This window comes from Hemitrygon akajei, chromosome 8 (genome assembly GCF_048418815.1).
Source record: "Hemitrygon akajei chromosome 8, sHemAka1.3, whole genome shotgun sequence".
Taxonomy (NCBI): Eukaryota; Metazoa; Chordata; class Chondrichthyes; order Myliobatiformes; family Dasyatidae; genus Hemitrygon; species Hemitrygon akajei.
Window position 1 is genome coordinate 153,624,581 of NC_133131.1, and position 22,725 is coordinate 153,647,305.

General features: G+C 40.1%; 1 protein-coding gene across 1 annotated transcript in view; it reads left to right on the top strand.

Moving 5' to 3' along the window:
* ncapg2 (non-SMC condensin II complex, subunit G2) overlaps positions 1–22,725 on the top strand; it is a 115,870-nt gene that overhangs the window by 33,436 nt on the left and 59,709 nt on the right. Inside the window, exons 9-11 of the mRNA XM_073054871.1 lie at positions 6,531–6,617; positions 15,572–15,664; positions 21,474–21,599. Of these exons, the coding sequence (XP_072910972.1) occupies positions 6,531–6,617; positions 15,572–15,664; positions 21,474–21,599 (306 nt within the window). The remainder of the gene's footprint in view (positions 1–6,530; positions 6,618–15,571; positions 15,665–21,473; positions 21,600–22,725) is intronic.

A 22,725-nucleotide genomic window follows, 5' to 3' on the forward strand; every position in this document is an offset into this window, starting at 1 on the left:
CTGTGGTGATTGTGAGGTCAACCATGAATGCCCTGATGAGTGGTTGCCGTTGAGCGGAATTCATTCTGGACCCTGTACACTCTGGTTCAGCAGACTTAGTGAGCATGTTCATGGCTAGGGAGAACAGCGTCACTGAGATAGTGCACCCTGTTGTGATGCCGATCTCCACCTTGTGCCAGCTTGATGTAATTGCTCCTGAAGATACCCTCATCCTGAAGTTGCTGTAATAATCAGCGATAAGGTCTCTGATTCTGCTAGGGACGTGATGTTTGGTCAGTGTGAGCTGCACCAGCTTGTGCGGAATGGAGCCATATGAATTTGCCAGGTTGAGCCACAATGCTGACAGGTTGCCCGTGTTCTCTCTGGCCTCCCTGATAAGCTGTGTCACCACACCGGTGTGCTCCAGACAGCCCAACATTCCTGAAATGCCACCCTTCTGGACTGATGTATTGATATAGGTGTTCTTTGCTAGGTAGGTGCACAAGACTCAGGTGCAGTCCCTCAAAAGTTTATGGGGATTATTCTCCTCTTGGAATCATTTAGAAATGAAAATGTACAAATTACCTCAATCAACCAGACAAAATAACCTCAAAATAATAGTACCTTGTGAATCAGCTGGATTTTCTTTCCTTTCCATCTGTAATAGATTCTTCTAATTGAATGGATCGGAATGTTTATGTAACCTCTCCATTTTTATGTACTGCTTACATCATATTGCTAATCAGGAAAAAAAGTGGAAAGTACTACAAAAGAGAATAGGTTTAGATCAGTCAATTTGCTTTTAAAGATTAAAATCATTATTATAAATACGGAAATTGAGTTATCTTGCATTTGACTGACTTGTAGAATGAGTTGAAAATGTTGAATACTTTAGTTTGTTCCTATGTTTTCTATAGTTACTAAAGATTATAGTTAATTTTTCATACTCCATTTTATGAAATTAAATCATTGGCTGCTACATGGTCACTGATCATTTGAATTATTGTTTTATTTTGTAAGGTTGATAGAAAAAGACAGTCAGAAACCACAAGGGAAATTGGTCTGTAAATTTAAAAGATTTAGCCCAATGAATCAAAATGGAATGATTACAGAATTTAATAGAGTGAGGTAGGGAATGTGGAACTTCAGCATGTTAACAAACTGTTATTAATTTTTTTTAAATGCTGGAATTATTCTGCAGGTTAAGAAGTAGATTAACTCCTTCCTCTCCGTTCTTGCTAGAAAACAAATCTTCTCCTGAGTCTCAGTTCTCTTGCAGATTGTACCAGGTTTTCCTCCAGGATTTCTCTGTATTTTGCTGCATTCATTTTACCCTGTATTTTCACAAGCCTTCTAAAGCCAGCTGCAGTGAAACATCCCCACAGTATGATGCAGCCACCACCATGCTTCATGGTAGGTATGGTGTGTTTTTGATGATGTGTGGTGTTTGGCTTTGGCCAAACATAGTGTTTAGTCTGATGGCCCAAAAAGCTCAATTTTGGTTTCATCAGACCATAGAACCTTCCTCCAGCTGACTTCAGAATCTCCCACATGCCTTCTGGCAAACTGTAGCTGAGATCTCATAGAACTATAGAACATTACAGCACAGAAATAGGCCATTCGGCCCTTCTTGGCTGTGCTGAACCATTTTTCTGCCTAATGCCACTGACCTGCACCTGTCCCTCCATAACCCTCTCATCAATGTACCTGTCCCAAGTTTTTCTTAAATTTTAGAAGTGAGCCCACATTCACCACTTCATCTGGCAGCTCATTCCACACTCCCACCACTCTCTGTGTGAAGAAGCCCCGCCCTAATGTTCCCTTTAAACTTTTCCCCCTTCATCCTTAACCCATGTCCTCTGTTTTTTTTTCTCCCCCACCTTCAGTGGAAAAAGCCTGCTTGCAATCACTCTTCCCTGTAACTCAGTTTCTCAAGTCCCGGCAACATCCTTGTAAACCTTCTCTGCACTCTTTCAACCTTATTAACATCCTTCCTGTAATTACGTGACCAAAACTGCTCACAATACTCCAAATTTGGCCTCACCAACGTCTTATACAACCTCACCATAACATTTCAACTCTTATAATCAGTACTTTGATTTATAAAGGCCAATGTACCAAAAGCTCTCTTTACGATCCTATCTACCTGGGACGCCACTTTTACGGAATTATGTATCTGTATTCCCAGATCCCTCTGTTCTACTGCATTCCTCAGTGTCCTACCATTTATCTTGTATGTTCTACTTTGGTTTGTCCTTCCAAAGTGCATACCTCACACTTGTCTGCATTAAACTCCATCTGCCATTTTTCAGCCCATTTTTCCAGCTGGTCCAAATCCCCCTGCAAGCTTTGAAAGCCTTCCTCACTGTCCACTACACCTCCAATCTTTGTATCATCAGCAAATTTGCTGATCCAATTTACCACATTATCATCCAGATCATTGATATAGTTGACAAATAACAATGGACCCAGCATTGATCCCTGTGGCACACCACTAGTCACAGGCTTCCACTCAGAGAAGCAATCCTCCACTACCACTCTCTGGCTTCTCCCATTGAGCCAATGTCTGATCCAATTTACTACCTCTCCATGTATACCTAACGACTGAATCTTCCTAACTAACCTCTCATGCGGGACCTTGTCAAACGACCTACTGAAGTCCATGTAGACGACATCCACTGCCTTCCCTTAACCCACTTTCTTGGTAACGTCCTCGAAAAGCTCTAATAGATTGGTTAAACATGACCTACCATGCACAAAGCCATGTTGACTCTCTCTAATAAGTCCCTGTCTATCCAAATACTTGTAGATCCTATCTCCTAGTACTCCTTGCAATAATTTACCTACCACCGATGTCAAACTTACTGGCCTATAATTTCCTGGATTACTTTTAGAGCCTTTTTTAAACAACGGAACAACATGAGCTATCCTCCAATCCTCCGACACCTCACCGGTAGATACCGACATTTTAAATATATCTGCCAGGGCCCCTGCAATTTCAAAACTAGTCTCCTTCAAGGTCTGAAGGGATTTATCTACTCTGATTTTCCTCAAGATAGCAAGCACCTCCTCCTCTTCAATCTGTATAGGTTCCATGACCTCACTACTTGTTTGCCTTATTTGCATTGACTCCAGGCTGGTTTCCTTAGTAAATACAGACGCAAAAAACCCATTTAACATCTGTCCCATTTCTTTTGGTTCCATACATAGCCGACTACTCTGATCTTCAAGAGGAATAATTTTATCCCTTACTATCTTTTTGCTCTTAATACACCTGTAGAAGCTCTTTGGATTATCCTTCACCTTGACTGCCAAAGCAACCTCATGTTTTCTTTTAGCCCTCCTGATTTCTTTATTAAGTATTTTTTTGCACTTTTTATACTCCTCAAGCACCTTATTTGCTCCCTGTTGCCTATACATGTTATATATCTCTCTCTTCTTCTTTATCAGAGTTTCAATATCCCTTGAGAACCAAGGTTCCTTATTCGTGTTCACTTTGCCTTTAATCCTGACAGGAACATACAAACTGCACTCTCAAAATTTCTGCTTTGAAGGCCTCCCACTTACCAATCACATCCTTGCCAGAGAACAACCTGTCCCAATGCACGCTTTTCAGATCTTTTCTCATTTTTTCAAATTTGACCTTTTTCCAGTTTTGAACTTCAACCCGAGGAACAGATCTATCTTTATCCATGATCAGGTTGAAACTAATAATGTTATGATCACTGCTCCCCTACACACACTTCTGTCACCTGTCCTAATTTGTTTCCTAATAGGAGATCTAATATTGCATCCTCTCTAGTTGGTACCTCTATATATTGATTGAGAAAACTTTCCTAAACACATTTTACAAACTCTAACCCGTCTAGACCTTTTACAGTATGGGAGTCCCAATCAATTTGTGGAAAATTACAAAATCCCCTACAATTACAACTTTATGTTTCCTGCAGTTGTCTGCTATCCCTTGACAGATTTGCTCCTCCAATTCACACAACTATTGTGTGGTCTATAATACAACCCCATTAATGTGGTCATACCTTTCCTGTTTCTCAGCTCCACCTATATGGCCTCAGTAGACAAGCCCTCCAATCTGTCTTGCCTGAGCACTGCTGTAACATTTTCCCTGACTGGCAATGCCACCTCCCCCACCCTTCATCTCTCTGCCTCAATCATGTCTGAAACATCTAAACCCTGGAACATTAAGCTGCCAGTCCTGCCCCTCCTGTAGCCAAGTTTCACTAATGGCTATAATGTCCTAATTCCATGTGTCAGTCCATGGCCTCAGCTCATCTGCCTTCCCCACAATACTCCTCGCATTGAAATACACATACCTCAGAAGATTATTACCACCACACACAAACCTATTTATGACTTTGCATGAACTTTTAACATCATTTATTTTCACCCCTGCTCCACTATCTGCTCTGGCACTCTGGTTCCCATTCCCCTGCAAATCTAGTCTAAACCCTCCCTAGTAGCACTAACAAACCTCCCTGCAAGGATATTGGTCCCCCTGTAGTTCAGGTGTAACCCGTCTCTCTTGTACAGGTCCCACCTGCCCAGAAGAGTTCCCAATGATCCTGAAATCTGAAACCCTGCCCCCTACACCAGTTCCTCAGCCACGTGTTCATCCGCCAGAGCATCCTACTCTTACCCTCACTGGCATGTGGCACAGGTAGCAATCCTGAGATTATCACCTTTGAGGTCCTGCTTTTTAACTTCCTACCAAGCTCTCTATACTCACTCTTCAGAACCTCCTCACTCTTTCTTCCTATGTCATTGGTACCGATGTGTACCATGAATTCAGGCTGATCACCCTCCCACTTCAGAATGCTGTGCACGCGATCAGAGACATCCCTGACCCTGGCACCCAGGAGGCAACAAATCATCCAGGAGTCTCTGTCACAGCCACAGAACCTCCTGCCTGTACCTCTAACTATCGAGTCCTCTATCACTACCGCTCTCCTCTTCTTCCACCCTCCCTTCTGCACTGCAGAACCAGACTTAGTGCCAGAGAGCCGGCTGTCACAGCTTCTCCCAGGTAAGTCATTCCACCCCCCCCCCCCCCCCAAAAGTATCCAAATCAGTATACTTGTTGTTGAGGGGATTGGCCACAGAGGAACCCTGCTCTGCCTGCTCTTTCCCCTTCCTTCGCCTGATGGTAACGCAATTACCTGTGCGCTGCTCCTTTGGCGTAACTACCTCCCTAAAACTACTATCTATAAACTCCTCATTTTCCCGAATGATCTGGAGGTCATCCAGCTCCTGCTCCAGTTCCCTAATGCAGTTTGTTAGGAGCTGCAGCTGGATGCACTTCTTGCAGGTGTCGTTGTCAGGGACACCGGAGGTCTCCTTGACTTCCCACATCCTGCAAGAGGAGCATTCCAACATCCTGCCTGGCATTCTCTCTACTCTGAACAAATAGAAACAAAATTTACCAGAACCTACCCTTGCCTCTGCCTGTTCACGCTGAAACCTGTTGAGCCAAAGCCGTCTCACTCTGCTCCCTCTCTCTCTGCTGCCCGCTGGATATGATGGTCGCCTTTTTAAACCTTTGGCACTCTACTGGCTGACATCACGCACCTGCGCAGTCCAGCCTCTTTTCCCCGAGCAGTGGGAGAAAAAAATGGCTTCTCTCAGAGATTCCTTACTCCTTCACTCTCAGCTTCTAGCTCCAATTTAAAAAAGACCATTGAAAATTCCTCTCCTTTTTAAACCTTTGGCGCTTTACTGGCTCACATGAGGTTTTTTCAATAGTGGTTTTCTCTTTGCCACTCTCCCATAAAACTGTGACTGACGAAGTACCTGGGCAGCAGTTGTATGCACGGTCTCCCTCAAATCAGCCACTGAAGCTTGTAAGTCCTTCATAGTTGTCATAGGTCTCTTGGCTTCCCTCACTAATCCCCTTTTTGTACTGTCACTCAGTTTTTGAGGACAGCCTGCTGTAGGCCGATTTACATCTGTGCCATATTTTTTCCATTTCTTGATGATTGACTTAACTGTACTTAAAGGGATATTCATTGAACTGGAAATTTTCTTGTATCCATCTCCTGGCTTGTGCTTTTCAATAATCTTTCCGTGGAGTTGCTTGGAGTATTCTTTTCTCTTCATGGTATAGTTTTTGCCAGGACACTGACTCACCATCGGTTGGACCTTCCAGTTGGCAAGTGTATTTTTACTAAATTCAATTTAAACACCTTGACTGCACGCAGGTCTGAGAAAATAAATCTCCATTTAACTAATTATGTGACTTATAAAATCAATTGGCTGCACCAGTGATGATTTGATGTGTCATTTTAAAGGGGAGGTGGTGAATATTTATGCAGTCAATTACTTTCTTTTATATTTGTGATTAATTTAGATCACTTTGTAGAAATCTGTTTTGGCTTTGACACAAGAGTATTTTTCTGTTGATCATTGATTAAACCACTGTTAATCAATGTTGTAAAATAGTAAAACATGAAAACTTTGGGGAGGTGAATACTTCTTGTAGGCACTGTAAAAGGGACATATTAGTATATTAAATACCTCTAGTGCATTTTCTCTTTCAGACTATTGAAAACTGCTGTATCCAGGATTTTATGCATCATGGAGTTCATCTTCCTCGGAATTCTCCAGTTCATTCTAAAGTGCGAGAGGTGTGTTCAATTTTAAAACATTTCATTTAAGATAAGGTTGCGCATTTGGTACTTTGTAACTGAGTAATTATTAATATATCCAGTTATTGTGAAAAAAGTAATTTATTTTGTTGTCCCCTTTTTTAAAAACATTTTTTTATTAGTTTTTCAAAACATTTTACAAATTAAAAACCCCAAATTCCAATGAGGAGCATTAATACAGTGCAAAATTAAGCGTACAATAACAATATGCTACAAAGGAAGAGAATTTACCAAAAAAGCACCTAAATTAAAGACAAGTAAGCTTAGTGTCCTCCCCAAGCCCCAAAACACAAGATAAAAAACAACAACAACTCCAGACCGACCACAACACATTATAAAGAGTATAGGTCAGGACAGTCAAACTCCCAGACTGTGAATACACTTAGCAGCAGAGGATAATAATGCCTACTACCAGAAAAAAAAGGGAGCTGAAAGCAAGGGACTGAAAAGAACAAAAAAAAGAGAAAAAAAACCCTAGTCAGGAGGAAGGTTATGAAAGTACTCGATAAAAGGTCCCCAGACCTTATGGAACTTTAGATCCGAATTAAGAACTGAATAATGAATTTTTTCGAGGTCCAAGCAGGCCATAATGTCGTTAAGCCATTGCGCATGAGTGGGCGGGGCAACATCTCTCCATTTAAGGAGGATCAAGCGTCTAGCCAGGAGAGAGGCAAAGGATAGTATTCGGCATTTGGTCGGACCCAGACATAAATCTGTCTCGCCCCAAAAACCGAACAGAGCAATTAAGGGGTTTGGTTCTAGGTGCTGATTCAGAATACCCGATAATGTGGTGAAGACATCTTTCCAGAATTTCTCCAAGCTAGGACAGAACCAGTACATATGGATGAGAGAGGCAATCCCCCTCTTGCATTTATCACAGAGCGGACTAATGCCAGGGTAGAATCGAGATAGTTTAGATTTAGACATATGGGCTCTGTGAACAATCTTAAACTGTAAAAGGCAATGGCGAGCACAAAGAGAGGTTGAGTTAACCGATTTGAGAACTGAGTCCCAGCTCTCCTCGGATAAGGAGATATTTAAATCCTGCTCCCAGGCCATTTAAATTTTATCCACAGGGGCCCGTCGTAAGGCTGCTAGTTTATCTCGGATATTTGATATTAAACCTTTACCTAGTGGATTAATGGAAAGAAATAGGTCCATAGCATTTTTCGCAGGCATTTCAGGAAAGTTAGGAATTAAAGGAGCAATAAAGTGTCGGATTTGGAGATATCTGAAAAAGTGAGCGTTAGGCAGGTTGAACTTAACAGAGAGCTGCTGAAAAGAAGCGAAGCGATTATCAATGAAAAGATCTTCAAAATGTCTAATGCCCTTCCTATACCAAACATGGAATGCTGAATCGTACGTAGTAGGTAAAAAAAGGTGATTGTGTGCGACAGGGCTAGAAACGGAAAACCCCTGGAAACCATAGCATTTCCTGAACTGAGCCCATATACGCAAAGTGTGTCTAACAAGAGGATTAGCTATTGATCTGGGCAGACTGCTAGGGAGTGCAGAGCCAAGAAGTGCAGATATAGATAATTCTTTAGTGGAGCTCAACTCCATTGCCACCCAGTTAGGGCACTTGGGTTGGCCGTGGAAGAAAGACCAGAAGGTAGCACAACGTATATTAGCTGCCCAATAAGTTGTCCCCTTTAATGTTTTCCTCCTTCAAAAAAAATTCAGTTCTGAAGCCTTAATTTCCTAACAAAATCACATACCTATCAGACTGAGACCTGTTTTTATTTTTACACAATCTGTCTTTTTTAATATGAGTTTATTTCTCATGTTGCCAGATCACAATGTATAAAATAAGTTTCAAAAGAAATGCATTTGGAAAAAAGCATACATTATGTTAATAGTTTGGACATTATGGTGTAGATGTTTCTTCTTTGAATTTTGTATGTAATCAAGATCAGATTTATTATCACTGACATATGTTGTGAAATTTGTTGTTATGCAGCAGCAGTACTGCGTAATACATAATAATATACCATAAATACGAATAAGAAATATATTTTTAAAAAAAGTAGTGCAGAAGGAAAAGAGAAAAAGTCATAAATCTTGCAGTTTTTCATTGCTTTGGATATATGGAATTGTTTAAATATGAGTTTGTCATTTTGGGAGAGTGATTACATGATTTTTTTTCAGAGATTCCTAAATCTTTAATACTTTCTTCCTTAATGGGCAGTGGAAGCAAGGTCTTTGAATATCAGTATAACCAAAATTTATAGGTATTAATAAACAAAGAAGTGAAACGTTGGCTAGGGTGGACCAGAATGAGGATGTTCAGATCTGCAAAAATCTTATTAAATAGCAGAGCAGGCTTGAGGGTCCAAGCAGCATATTCCTGCCTCTAGATCATTTTTATGTTGTTCTGCTTTAATGCGTGTTTCCAGAATATGAATTGGGCATAAAGCAATTGATGAATTGGGAAACACTATTTGTATTTTGCAGGCTGAATCAGTTATAATGTGATTTTGATCATGAACTAAAAAAACACAGTTAACTTGGGAACTGAGAAGCAGAAAAATTGCTGTCTTGAGGTAAAACAATCTGGGGGTGTGGGTGGGGTATTAGTAAATAATATTATTAAGTAATATAACTCCCCATACCATTGTTTGAAGAGCATAAGCTGGTGGTTTCACTTTAGGAGACCTTTTTAAATTGACAAGTACAAACCCCATTTCCAGAAAAGTTGGGATATTTTCTGAAATGCAATAAAAACAAAAATCTGTGATATGTTAATTCACGTGAACCTTTATTTAACTGGCAAAAGTACAAAGAAAAAATTTTCAATAGTTTTACTGACCAACTTAATTGTATTTTGTAAATATACACAAATTTAGAATTTGAGGCTGCAACACACTCAACAAAAGTTGGGACAGAGGCATGTTTACCATTGTGTTACATCATCTTTCCTTTTAATAACACTTTTTAATCATTTTGGAACTGAGGATACTAATTGTAGTAGATTTGCAATTGGAAATTTTGTCCATTCTTGCTTGATATAAGACTTCAGCTGCTCAACAGTCCATGGTCTCCTTTGTCCGATTTTCCTCTTCATCATGCGCCATATATTTTCAATAGGTGATAGATCTGGACTGGCAGCAGGCTAGTCAAGCACACACTGTGTCTACAAAGCCATGCTGTTGTAGCCCGTGCAGAATGTGGTCTGGCATTGTCCTGCTGAAATAAGCATGGACGTCCCGGGAAGAGACGTCGCCTTGATAGCAACATATATCTCTCTAAAATCCTAATATACGCCTCAGAGTCAATGGTACCTTCACATACATGCAACTCACCCATGCTGTGGGCACTGATGCACCCCCATACCATCACAGATGCTGGCTTTTGCACCTTTCACTGATAATAATCAGGATGGCCGTTTTCATCTTTGGCTCGGAGAACTTGACGCCCGTTTTTTCCGAAAACTAGCTGAAATGTGGACTCACCTGACCACAGCACAGGGTTCCACAGTCTTTCGGTCCATCTGAGATGAGCTCGGGCCCAGAGAACTCACCGGCGTTTCTACATAGAGTTGATGTATGGCTTCTTCCTTGCATAATACAGTTTCAAGTTGCATTTCTGGATGCAGCGACGGACTGTGTTAAGTGACAATGGTTTTCCAAAGTACTCCCGAGCCCATTTGGCTATAATTGTCACAGTAGCATGACGGTTTCTTAGGCAGTGCCGCCTGAGGGCTCGAAGATCACGCGCATTCAACAGTGGTTTCCGACCTTGCGCTTTAAGCACTGAGATGTCTCTGAATTCTCTGAATCTTTTCACAATATTATGTACTGTAGATGTTGAAAGACCTAAATTCTCTGCAATCTTGCGTTGGGAAATGTTCCTTTTGAACTGACTAACAATTCTCTCACGAATTTTGGCACAGTGAGGTGAGCCACGACCCATCTTTGCTTGCAAAGACTGAGCCTTTGATGGACACTACTTTTGTACGCAGTCATGATATCTCACCTGCTACCAATTAGCCTGCTTAATGTGGAGTCTTCCAAACCGGTGTTACTTGAATATTCTGTGCACTTTTCATCTTATTTTAACTCTGTCCCAACTTTTGTTGAGTGTGTTGCAGCCATCAAATTCTAAATTTGTGTATATTTACAAAATTCAATTAAGTTGGTCCGTAAAACTATTGAAAATCTTTTCTTTGTACTTTTGTCAGTTAAATAAAGGTTCACATGAATTAACATATCACGGATTTTTGTTTTTATTGCATTTTGGAAAATATCCCAACTTTTCTGGTAATGGGGTTTGTAATTGCTTATATTGATTCTTGTGCAAGGATTCTTTATTAAGCAATGTAACATACATTAGTATTTTAACTTGCAAAGAAATAAACTTAATCGCTATTAAAAGCTTTATTTCTGAACATACTGCAGGAAATGACTTTCCAGGAATGGTGGTGGAGGCTAAAACATTAGGGGTATTTAAGAGCCTCTTGGACAGGCACATGGATGAAAGAAAAATGGAGGGTTATGGGGTAGTGTGGGTTTAGTACTTTTTTTAAAGGATTATATGGATCAACACAACATGGAGGGCTGAAGGGCCTGTACTGTGCTGTAGTGTTCTATGGTTGGAAAATAACTTCATTAATGAGAGGCGAAACCGTCTGCACCCAATCATCTTTCTCCCTGTAGACACACCTGTGTTTATAATAGAATGTCCTTTAATCTGAAGCTGGAAAGACTGGGTACAGGCCAAATGGAGGTTGTGAGGCCCAGACCTGAGAGTATATCAAGGCGGCAGGGCCCAGGTCCAACAGTGAGGAACGAGCTAAGGTGTGGTTAATTTAAGTGCTGGGTCAGATTGAAAAGGTCAGCGTGTCTGGGCTGGAGGTAAGGGATGAGCCGGTGTTCATCTCGCTGCTCAGCAAGGTTTCTTCGTCTCTGCTGAACTGAGGCTGTGGCCTGTAACTTAATGGGCTCTTAGATCAGCTGTGACTGGCTTCATGGCTATGAACTCTCATTTGTAAACTTCAGTTCTGAATGTTAATTTACCTACTTTTTATTGTTTGCACAATTTGTGTTTTTTTCACATTGGATGTTTAATGATCTTTTTAATGAATTCTTATCTGCCTGTAAGGAGACAAATCTCCAGGTTGTATATAGTACAGATACTTTGATAGTAAATGTACTTTGAACGTTGAGGTTTCTTAAGAATACAACTATTGCATTATAGCAGAACTACCTTTATAAGGTGTCTTTATTACAAAGCTAAAGGCCTTGCTTATGATATATGGTCTTGTAGGTAATTCAAATAGAAATTTTCCTTTAATTTAAAAGAGGGATTGGGTTGCATATGCAAAATTTTGGAAGTTAGGAATGTGCTTAAAAAAGAGAACCTCAAAGGTATAAACCTAAATTACCAATACCATATGCTACTGAAATAAGCGTGGCAGGAGAAATGATGTAGGAGTAAGAGCTTTGGATGCCTTAGGAACTGGGGCCATTTCTGTAAGAGGTGGGATCTCCGTGGAAGTAAGACCAATAACTTCATGGGTTGGGGTTTTAAACCAGCTTGGCAGAGGGATGAAGCACAAGGAAAAAACCAAATAGAAGAAAAGCTAAGCTTGAAATAGAAGATAGGGTTTCAAGTGAAAGGATGTTTAGAAAGAGAAAAATGAAATGAGTAAGCAAAATTGCAGAATAACAATAACCAAAGTGCATCAGCGAGAGGGCACCAAAAAACAGAGCAAAGCAAAATGCTAAGATAAAATAAAAACTAGAGACTCGTTTTCTGAGTGCATAAACCATTCATAATAAAGTGATGCATAAAATAAACTCCTGGAAAAACTCAGCAGGTCAAACATCATCTATGGACGCAAAAGGATGCATCAAGATTGAGTATACAGTAGATATAGAAAAAAGTTGTCCAGTGTATTAAACAGATGAAAAAATGTACTAGTTGGTGATGGGTAGAAACATTTAAGGCAGCGATGAGGTAAACCAGATTGAGATGTGGGGAGAGGGGGAAAGGTGGGTTCAGTTTGACCTGGATAGGAAAGATGAACCAAAGAAGAAACCCAGCTAGATGGTTATGTGGTTGATTTCCATTCATGATTTCCTGCATTCATTGTGTCCCCATTCATAACAATGTACCTTCATAGTAAGGTAATTTGACCATCTTTTAAGATACATGGTGTGAGTTGGTCAAGGATGGGAATTGAATATGCAGGGATTTTTGATGTTTCAAAAAGAAAGCAAGATTGGAGAGGGAAGTGGGGTAATTTTGTTAAAGGATGAGTTCACTGTAATGTTGAGGAAAAATTTGGCTTGGTAGCTCTGCTTGAGTAGAGATGAGAAATAATGAATCACTGATGGGACAAGCTGTACTGTAGAAGGGTATAAATAAAGAAATAATGGGGCATGGCAAAGTTCAATAAGGCATTTTAGTCTAGGAAAATAGATTAAAGGTCAGGATTGTTGCTAGTGGCATATAAGAATATGTTTTGTAAATTTAAGTAAAGGTATGTTTTAATAAGAACAAATGGCAGCATGGCAGGTATGAACCTTGCATGGCTAACTGAAATCAAATTGAAAGGAAAGGCACACAATGTTATGAATTTTAGTGTTGGGCCAGAGAACAGGGAAATCTTTAAAAATCAACAACAGTTCCTATAAATATAAAGAGAGAAAATAAATTATGAGAGTAAATTGGAAAAAATACAAAACAGGAATGTTTCCATAGGTGTATTAAAAATAAACATTAATGTCTTGGAGAATGAATCTGGAGAATTAAGTGGTCAATAGAGAATTGTTAGAAATTCAAAATAATTATTTTGAATTAGTTTTTTTTGGTAGAAGATGTTTTGCCTTGCAAACCTCCTTTTCTCAAAGCTCCACTCTGAAAACCACTAAAACTAAAATTTCACATCATCTTAAATGTTTCTTCCCACAGGGAGTTTATCTAATCACTTATTCCAGTACCTCCCCCCCCCACCACCATCCCACCATTACCTCGTTCACTGCAATGCACTGTGATTACTTTAAACAACTTTTAAAAATGCTGTTCACTTTGTAAATACATGTACAGTAGGTATTTATGCATATTTTATTTCATATCCATACTTTAACCCCTTTTATTTTAATATAATTTGTTAATCTTTAGAATTGTTGAATGTTGATTTTTGTTGCATGCCACACTACCACACCATTGCAAATTCCTAATACATGTAAGTGTATAAAGTGAACAAAGTTGATCCTTGGTTCTTAAATAAAATCCCAATAATGAGAAATAATCATGGACCACTGAGAGGGAGGAACTTCAGAGAGCCTCTAGGACTAGAAATAAAATACTAGGCAAACTAATAGGGTGAAAGGCTTGCTTGTATCTCAGGATTTTAAAGGAATTGGCAACATAAAGATGATGTGTATACTGTATTTTGGTTAAAATTTACTGAATTTCCCAGATTCTCAGCACTTTCTAGAGGATTGGGAATCTAATTATGTAAATAAGCAAATTGTGTAAATAGATTAAAACTACAAAATGTGTTACAAAGGTGTCCATGGATTCTATTGCAGAACAATTGGCGTACAGGCTGAAAATAATTAAGTGATTAATGCTGAAGGATCTCGGCCCAAAACGTTGACGGTACTCTCTTCCATAGATGGTGCCTGGCCTGCTGAATTGTTCTAGCATTTGTGTGTGTTTCTCTGATTACCAGCATCTGCAGGTTTTCTCTTGCAAGAGATTAATGGAGTGTCTTTATTGCAAGGGAGGTGGAGAATAAAGACGGTGAACTTTATTCGCCCTATACATTTACATGTATTGGTAATTTGCTGTAGTGTGTGGCATGCAACAAAAGCAACAACATTCAACAATTACAAAGAATATAGAATGTAAAGTTAGAGGTCAAAGAATGGATATGGAAAAATGTGCATAAACACAAATACCAGCATGTACTATATTGACAATGTAAACAACGTCATAATAAGTGGTTGAACTGTTTACAGTGCAGTAGGGGGAGGATATAAATAGAGGTGCAGGGAGCTAACTAGAATGTTTGATCAAATTCACTGCCTTGGGGAAGAAACTTTAAAAATATGTGAAGTTTTTGTTTTACTAGCCTTATAGCGTTTTCTAGAAAGGAGCTTTTTGAAAAGACAGTTTTTAGGGAGGGTAGTGTCTGTAATAATTTGATGCAACCTAACATTACATTGGTGAAATTGTGCCCAGAATACTGTCTGTACCTTCAGTCTCCATATCTTTGAAAAAATATGCCTGCATTGACAGTGTAGAGGTGGTTCATTAGGTTGATTCCTGGATGAAGAGGTTCAAGTAGGAAGAAAGGTTGAGCAGAATGGGCCTATATTCAGCTTAAAAGAATGATGTATAATCATGAAATAATGGGAATGACAGGATGGATGGCTGAGAAAATGAACTGGGGGATGAGGTAATATTTATTCTCTCAAAGAGCGCTGACTCCTTGGAGTACATTCCCCAGAGGACTATGGAGGTGGAGTTTTTGAATATGTTCATGACGGAGACTTGCACTCAAAGGCCTATGTGGAGTGAGTGGGAAAATGACATTGACACTAAGGTTGGATCAGCCATGATTTTATAGAATGACAGAGCAGGCTTGAGAGATGAGTTAATCTACTCCTCTCTTTTGAATTTTAACATGATTTTTAGGAGGTGTTTTGTCATAAAATCCTTGTGGCATATTTTTCAGATTTTTATTTTTATGATGTCATTTGTAACTGCAGATATTTGATTTGGATTTTGGACTATCAAGTGAATACTGCAGAATGCTATGCCTGAATTATTAAACTTAAACTTCCCTTCAGCTTCTTATTGAAGGAGGTGGACTCTTGGTTCCTGAAGCTGGCAGCTGAACAGAATTTTCCTTTGTTGAGAGAATTGCAGGAATAAAGCTTAAACAATAACAGTTGCTAACGTGTGAATTTTTTTTGCAGTTGCTAAGCTATTTTCATCAGCAAAAACTACGCCAGGGAGTTGATGAAATGCTGCATCGCCTGTACCAGCCTATTCTGTGGCGGGGGCTTAAGGTACTATTTTGATTTTTGTTAAAGTAATTGTCACTTTATCTGTCTACATTTTTTAAAATTTGGAGCTACAGCACGGAGCAGGCCCTTCCGGCCAAATGACCTGCACAAGGACCACTTAACCTACCAACTGGTATGTCTTTGGACTGTGGGAGGAAACCAGAGCACCTGGAAGAATGCCAAGTGCTCACAAGAAGGATATACAAACTTCTTTCAGAGGATGCTGGAATTGAACTCCGAATTCTGACTCCACAAACTGTAATAGTGACACTATGCCAGCGTGGCTGTCTTAATGTTTAACATACCTCTGAATTAACCATTTTAGCAAAAGTGAACCATTTTGAATACTTTCATGAGGTAATGTAAAGTTGTTTAAAGGACCAGGACCACTAGGATCTATTAACCAAGTTATTCATTGTAATAATATTAAATCCAAATTTAAACACCCCACACAGTGAGTTTCTTCCATGGCTGGAATAGGAAAGTTTTGTATATACAATAATTATATTTCTTCAATTATTCCATGTTTAAAGCCATCTGTTAAGTGGAGCTGGTATCACAACTGCTACTTAATAATAATTAGCCAATAATACATACAGTAGTAGAATTAGGCCATTCAACCCATCAAGATTGTTCTGCCATTCCATCATGGCAGATTCATTATCCCTCTCAATTCCATCCCCCTGCTTTCTGACTGCTTGACTAATAAGCAACTCATCAAACTCCACTTTAAATATCCTCAATGAGTTGGCCTCCACAGCCACCTGTGGCAATAAATTCCACAGATTCATGCAACACACATACAATGCTGGAGGAACTCAGCAGGCCAGGCAGCATCTATGTAAAAGAGTACAGTCAACGTTCCAGTCCAGAACCCTTTGGCAGGACTGGGGGAGAGAAAAGCTGAGGAGTAGATTTAAAAGGTGGGGGGAGGGGAGAGGGAAACACAAGGTGATAGGTAAAACCTGAAGGGGGAGGGATGAAGTAAAGAGCGGGGAAGTTGATTAGTGAAAGGGACAGAAGACCATGGGAGAAAGAAGTGCGGGAGAAGCACCAGAGGGAGACAGCGGTGAGCAAGAAGATAAGGTGAGAGGGAAAAGCGGATGGGAAATGGTGAAGGAGGATGGGGGGGCATTGCCAGAAGTTGGAGAAATTAATGTTCATTTCATCAGGCTGGAGGCTACCCAAATGGAATACAAGGTCTTGTTCCTCCAACCTAAGTGCCATCTCATCATGGCGGTGGAGGAGACTATGGATGGACATATCAGAATGGGAATTGGAATTAAAATAGGTGGCCACTGGGAGATCCCACTTTTTCTAGCGGATGGAGCATTGGTGCTCGGCAAAGCGGTCTCCCAATCTACGTCAGATCTCACCGTTTATATGTCAGATCTCTCTCTCTATCTCTCTATCTCTCTATCTCTCTCTCTCTCTCTCTCTCTCTCTATCTCTCTATCTCTCTATCTCTCTATCTCTCTATCTCTCTCTCTCTCTCTCTATCTCTCTCTCATAGCCTTCTGAACCTCTTCTGGATTCTCTCCAATGACAACACATCCTTTCTGAGATACGGGGCCCAAAACTTTGACATTACTCCAAGTACAGCCTGACTAATGTCTTATAAAGTCTTAGCATTATCTCCTTGCTTTTATCTTCTATTCCCCTTGAAATGAATGCCAACATTGCATGTGCCTTCTTTAGCATTGACTCAACCTGTAAATTAACCTTCTGGGAGTCTTGCAGGGGACTTCCTAAGTCCCTTTGCACCTCTGATGTTTGAACCTTCTCCCCATTCAGATAATAATCTGCACCATTGTTCCTTTTCGAATAATGCATTACCAGACGTTTCTCAGCTCTGTGTTCCATCTAACACTTTTTTGCCCATTCCCATTCTTCCAATTTGTCCAATTCCTGCTGGAATCACATTGCTTCCTCAGAACTACCTACCCCTCCACTTGTCTTTGTATCATCCACAAACTTTGCCACAAAGCTATCAATTCCGTTATCTAAATTGCTGACAAAGAATGTGAAATGCAGCAGTAACAATACTGACCCCCTGAAGAACACCACTAGTCACTGGCAGCCAACCAGAAAAGGCCCCTTATAGGAGGAGAATTAGGCCATCTGGTCCATTGAGTCTGTTCTGCCATTCAATCATGGCAGATCCTTTTTTTTTTAATCGCTTCCTCAACCCCAGTTCCCAGCCTTCTCCCCATAATCTTTGATTGCATGTTCAATCAAGTACCTATCAATCTCTGCCTTTAATACACCCAACAACCTGACCTCCACAGCCGCATGTGACAACAAATTCCACAAATTCATCACCTTTTGGCTAAAGAAATTTTTCCACATCTGTTTTGAAAGGGCGCCCCTGTATCCTGAGGTTGTGCCCTCTTGTCCTAAACTCTCCCACCATGGGAACCATCCTCTCCACATCTACTCTGTCTAGGCCTTTCAGTGTTTGAAAGGTTTCAATGAGATCCCCCCTCATCCTTCTGAATTCCAGTGAGTACAGACCCAGAGCCATCAAACATTCCTCGTATGATAACCCTTTCATTCCTGGAATCATTCTTGTGAACCTCCTCTGGACCCTCTCCAATGCCAGCACATCTTTTCTAAGATGAGGGGCCCAAAACTGTTCAAAATACTCAAGGTGCGGCCTCACCAGTGCTTCATAAAGCCTCAGCAACACATCTGTGCTCTTGTATTCTAGACTTCTTGAAAAGAATGCATACATTGTATTTGCCTTCCTCACCACCAACTCAACCTGCACGTTAACCTTCAGGATGTTCTGTACAAGGACTCCCAAGTCCTGGATTTTCTCCCTGTTTTGAAAATAGTCCACACATTTATTTCTACTACCAAAGTGCATGACCATGCATTTTTCAACATTGTATTTCATTTGCCACTTTCTTGCCCATTCTCCTGATCTGTCTAAGTCCTTCTGTATCCAACCTGTTTCCTCAACACTACCTGCCCCCCACCAATCTTTGTATCATCTGCAAACTTGGCATTCACAGCTTCTTGCCTGTCAGTCATTCCTCTATCCATGCCAGTATCTTTCATGTAACACCATAGGATTTTATTTTATTAAGCAGCCTCATGTGTGGCACTTTATCAAGCACCTTCCGAAAATCCAAGTTAATGAAATCCACTGCCTCTCCTTTGTCCACCCTGCTTGTTACTTTCTCACAGATTTGTCAGGCAAGATGTCCCTTTACAGAAACCATGCTGACTTTGACTTATTTTATCATTAGTCTTCAAGTACCTCAAAACCTCAGCCTTAATAATAGACTAGAACACTTCCCCAATCACTGAGGTTAGGCTAACTGGCCTATAATTTCCTTTCTTTTGCTTTCCTCCCTTCTTAAAGAGTGGGGTAACATTTGCAATCTTGCAGTCCTTTGAGACCATAGCAAAGTCAAGTGATTATTGAAAGATTATGACCAATGCATCTGTTATTTCTTCAGCAACCTGAATTAGGACTCTTTGATGCAGTCCATCTGGTCCAGGTTTGAGTTTGCCCAGCCCTTTTTCCTTTGTAATATCAATGACACTCACTCTTGCTCCCTGACACTCACGGACCTCTGGCACACTGCTAGTGTCTTCCACATTGAAGACTGATGCAAATACCCATTTTCAAATGCCATTTCTTTGTCCCCCATTACTCTCTCATCAACATCAATTTCCAGTGGTCCAATATCAATTCTCACCTCCCTTTTACTCTGTATACAACTGAAAAATTACTTTTGGTATCTTGCTTTATATTCCTCCCACAGGCTGTCAGACTGCTAAATAGCTGCTCTACCTGCCTCTGCTTTGGACACTTTTAACTTGCACTGGACACTTATAACTTATTTTTAACTGACATGTGGCTGTTGTGTTTTACTATTTATTGTTATGTTTATTATTTAGTGTTGCGTTTGTTATGTTATGATTGCACTGCTCCTGAGAAACACTGTCTCATTCTGCTGTGCAGAGCTGATGTACAGTTAGAATGACAATAAAGTTTTTGAATCTTGAATCTTGAATTATTGGCTAGTCTGCCCTCATATTTCATCTTTTCCCTTCTTATAGCTTTTTTAGTTTCCTTTTGTTGGATTTTAAAAGCTTCCCAATCATCCAACTTCCCATGCACTTTTGCTGCCTTGTATGCCCTTAGCTTTTATGCAGTCTTTAACTTCCGTTGTCAGCCACAGTTGCCTAGTCCTGCCATTTGGGAACTTCTTCCACTGTGGAACATGTCTATCCTGCGTCTTGTGAACTATTCCCAGAAACTTCAGCCATCTCTGCTCTGCTGTCATCCCTGCCGGTATCCTCCTCCAATCCACCTGGGCAAGCTCCTCTCTGATACATGTGACTTATGCTTCTCTCAAATTGCAGTGTGATTTCAATCATATTATGATCACTGCCTTCTTAGGATCCCTTTACATTAAGCTCTCTAATAAGATCTACCCAACATCCAATCTAAGATAGCCTCCCTCCCCCCTCCCCCCCCAAGTAGGCTCAAGTGCAAGCTGCTCTAAAAAGCAAACTTGTAGGCGTTCAACAAATTCCATCTCTTGCGATCTGACACCAACCTGATTTTCCCAGTCCCCTTGCATATTGAAGTCCCCCATTATAATTGTGCCATTACCCTTAATTACATGCCTTTTCCAGCTCCCTTTACAATCTCAACCACACATCTTGCTACTATTTGGAGGCCTATATATGATTCCCATAATGGTTTTTTCTACCCTTGCAATTTCTTAACTCCACCCACAAAGATTCAACATTCTCTGACTCTATGTCACCTCTTCCTAAAGATGTAATTCCATCTCTTACCAACAGAGCCACATAACTGCATATGCCTTCCTTCCTGTCCTTTTGAAACAAAATATTTGTCCTGTCAACCACTTCATGTCCCATTGAGGTCCTGTATTGACCTCACCAGCAATCTTAAGAGTGTACAAAATTGGAAAAGAAGTAGGTAATCTTTTATCCTAGTCGGCATTAGAAGATATAACATAGTATCCATGTAGACAAAAAATGGGATATAATAAATGGTGCGTATTTCCAAGAGAATGATCATGTTTAATTAGCTTAGTTAATTCTTTGTGGTACTATTTCTAATGAGAAGAAATGGGTAGTGCAGTTTATGCAAGGTGCAAAGGCTACCTGTGATATTCTACCACATAGATGACATGTGACAGAAATTCTGGATATGAGATTTTAGAAGCCATACAGTAGAATGGATTAAAAGATGCCTATCAAACAAAAAGGAAAATATCTCATTGCTGTCCAAGTCGTTCACCAGTAATGAGCCATAATGAGACAATTGTTGTTTACTACATAGACAAATGAGTATGTCTTGGTATTTGAAGTTACGGTTTCAATCTGTTTTTGGTACCAAATTGGCTGGAATGACAGCTCAGAATGAAATAGTGTTTGGAATAATATGAAGGGCATTGAGTACTCTTATTAGAAACATGCAGAAGCCCCTCATGGTTATAAGGAAGGGAGAATCAAAGTTGAAAGTCAATAAATAATCTTGAAATAATGTAGTTAAAGTTGACATTAGGTATAAATAGAAAACATATATGGGAAGCTAGGCTGATTTGGTCATAAGTGCCAGCAGGTTATGTGTATTCTTTGGATACAAGGAGTAGCCTGTTACGTCATTATCATTTCACTGAGAGTGAGCTTTCATTCAACGTAGCTTGGAATTATTTGGTTGTATCTAACTGCATGCAGATTTCATAATTTGCAGAGTCTGATTCATCTACGCTATTTTCTGTTATTGTTTTACATAACTTAACATTTCTTTGTTTCAAAGGCCCGAAATTCTGAAGTTCGAGCAAACACTGCAATTCTCTTTGTTGAAGCATTTCCAATCCGAGACCCCACACTAACCAATGAAGATGTAGATGTTGCAATCCAAAAGCAATTTGAGGAAATTTTTGTAAGTATATTTAATTATTTTAATCCAGATAAATCAATGTACACAATATTAGACTGTGGAACACTCTTAGTAACAATCAAATGGAAACAGCTGTAACTTTTCCCTGTCAATTATTCCTGCTGTTATCTATTTCCTTGGCAGTTCCAAAAATTGATTTGTATGGTGAAATAGGACTGGAACGATTTGGTGAGGAGGGAGGACGATTCTTTTTATGTTATATTTTAATAATTTGGATGATGGCTTTGTTGGAAAGTTTCCAGATGATATGAAGATAGGTGGAGGAGCAGGTAGATTTGAAGAAGCAAAGAGGCTACAAAAGGACTTAATCAGATTAGAGGAATGGGCAAAGAAGAGGCAGATGGAATGTAGTGTCGGCAAGTGTACAGTCATGCACTTTGGTAGAAGAAGTGAAAGGGTAGACTACCTTATAAATGGAGAAAAAAATACAAACAACTGAGATGCAAGGGGACTTGGGAGTGTTTATGCAGTTTTCACTTTGCAGGTCGAGTCTATGGTGAGGAAGGCAATTGCGATGTTAGCATTCATTTCAAGAAGACTTATAAAAGCAATGATGTAATGTTGAGACTTTATAAAGCACTGGTGAGACCTCACTTGGAGTATTATGAGCAGCTTTGGGCCCCTTATCTTAGAAAGGATGTGCTGAAACTGGAGAGCGTTCAAAGGAGTTTCACGAAAATGATTCCAAGTTTGAGTAGCTTGTCATATGAAGAGCATTTGATGGCTATGGGCCTGTTTCATTAGAATTCAGAAGAATGAGGGATGACATAATTGAAACCTATTGAATGGTGAAAGGCCTTGTTAGAGTGGATGTGGAGAGGGTGTTTCCTATGGTGGGAGAGTCTAAGACCAGAGGACACAGCCTCAGAATAGAGGAGTGTTCTTTTACAACAGAGATGAGGAGGAATTTCTTCAGCCAGAGAGTGGTGAATCTGGAATTCTTTGCCACAGGCAGCTGTGGAGGCAGAGGTTGATCGATTTCTTGGGATTGGTCAGGGCATGAAGGGATTCAGGGAAAGGCAAGAGATTGGGGCTAAGAGGGAAAATGGATCAGCCATGATGAAATGGCAGTGCAGATTCAATGGGCCAAATGGCCTGATTCTGCTTC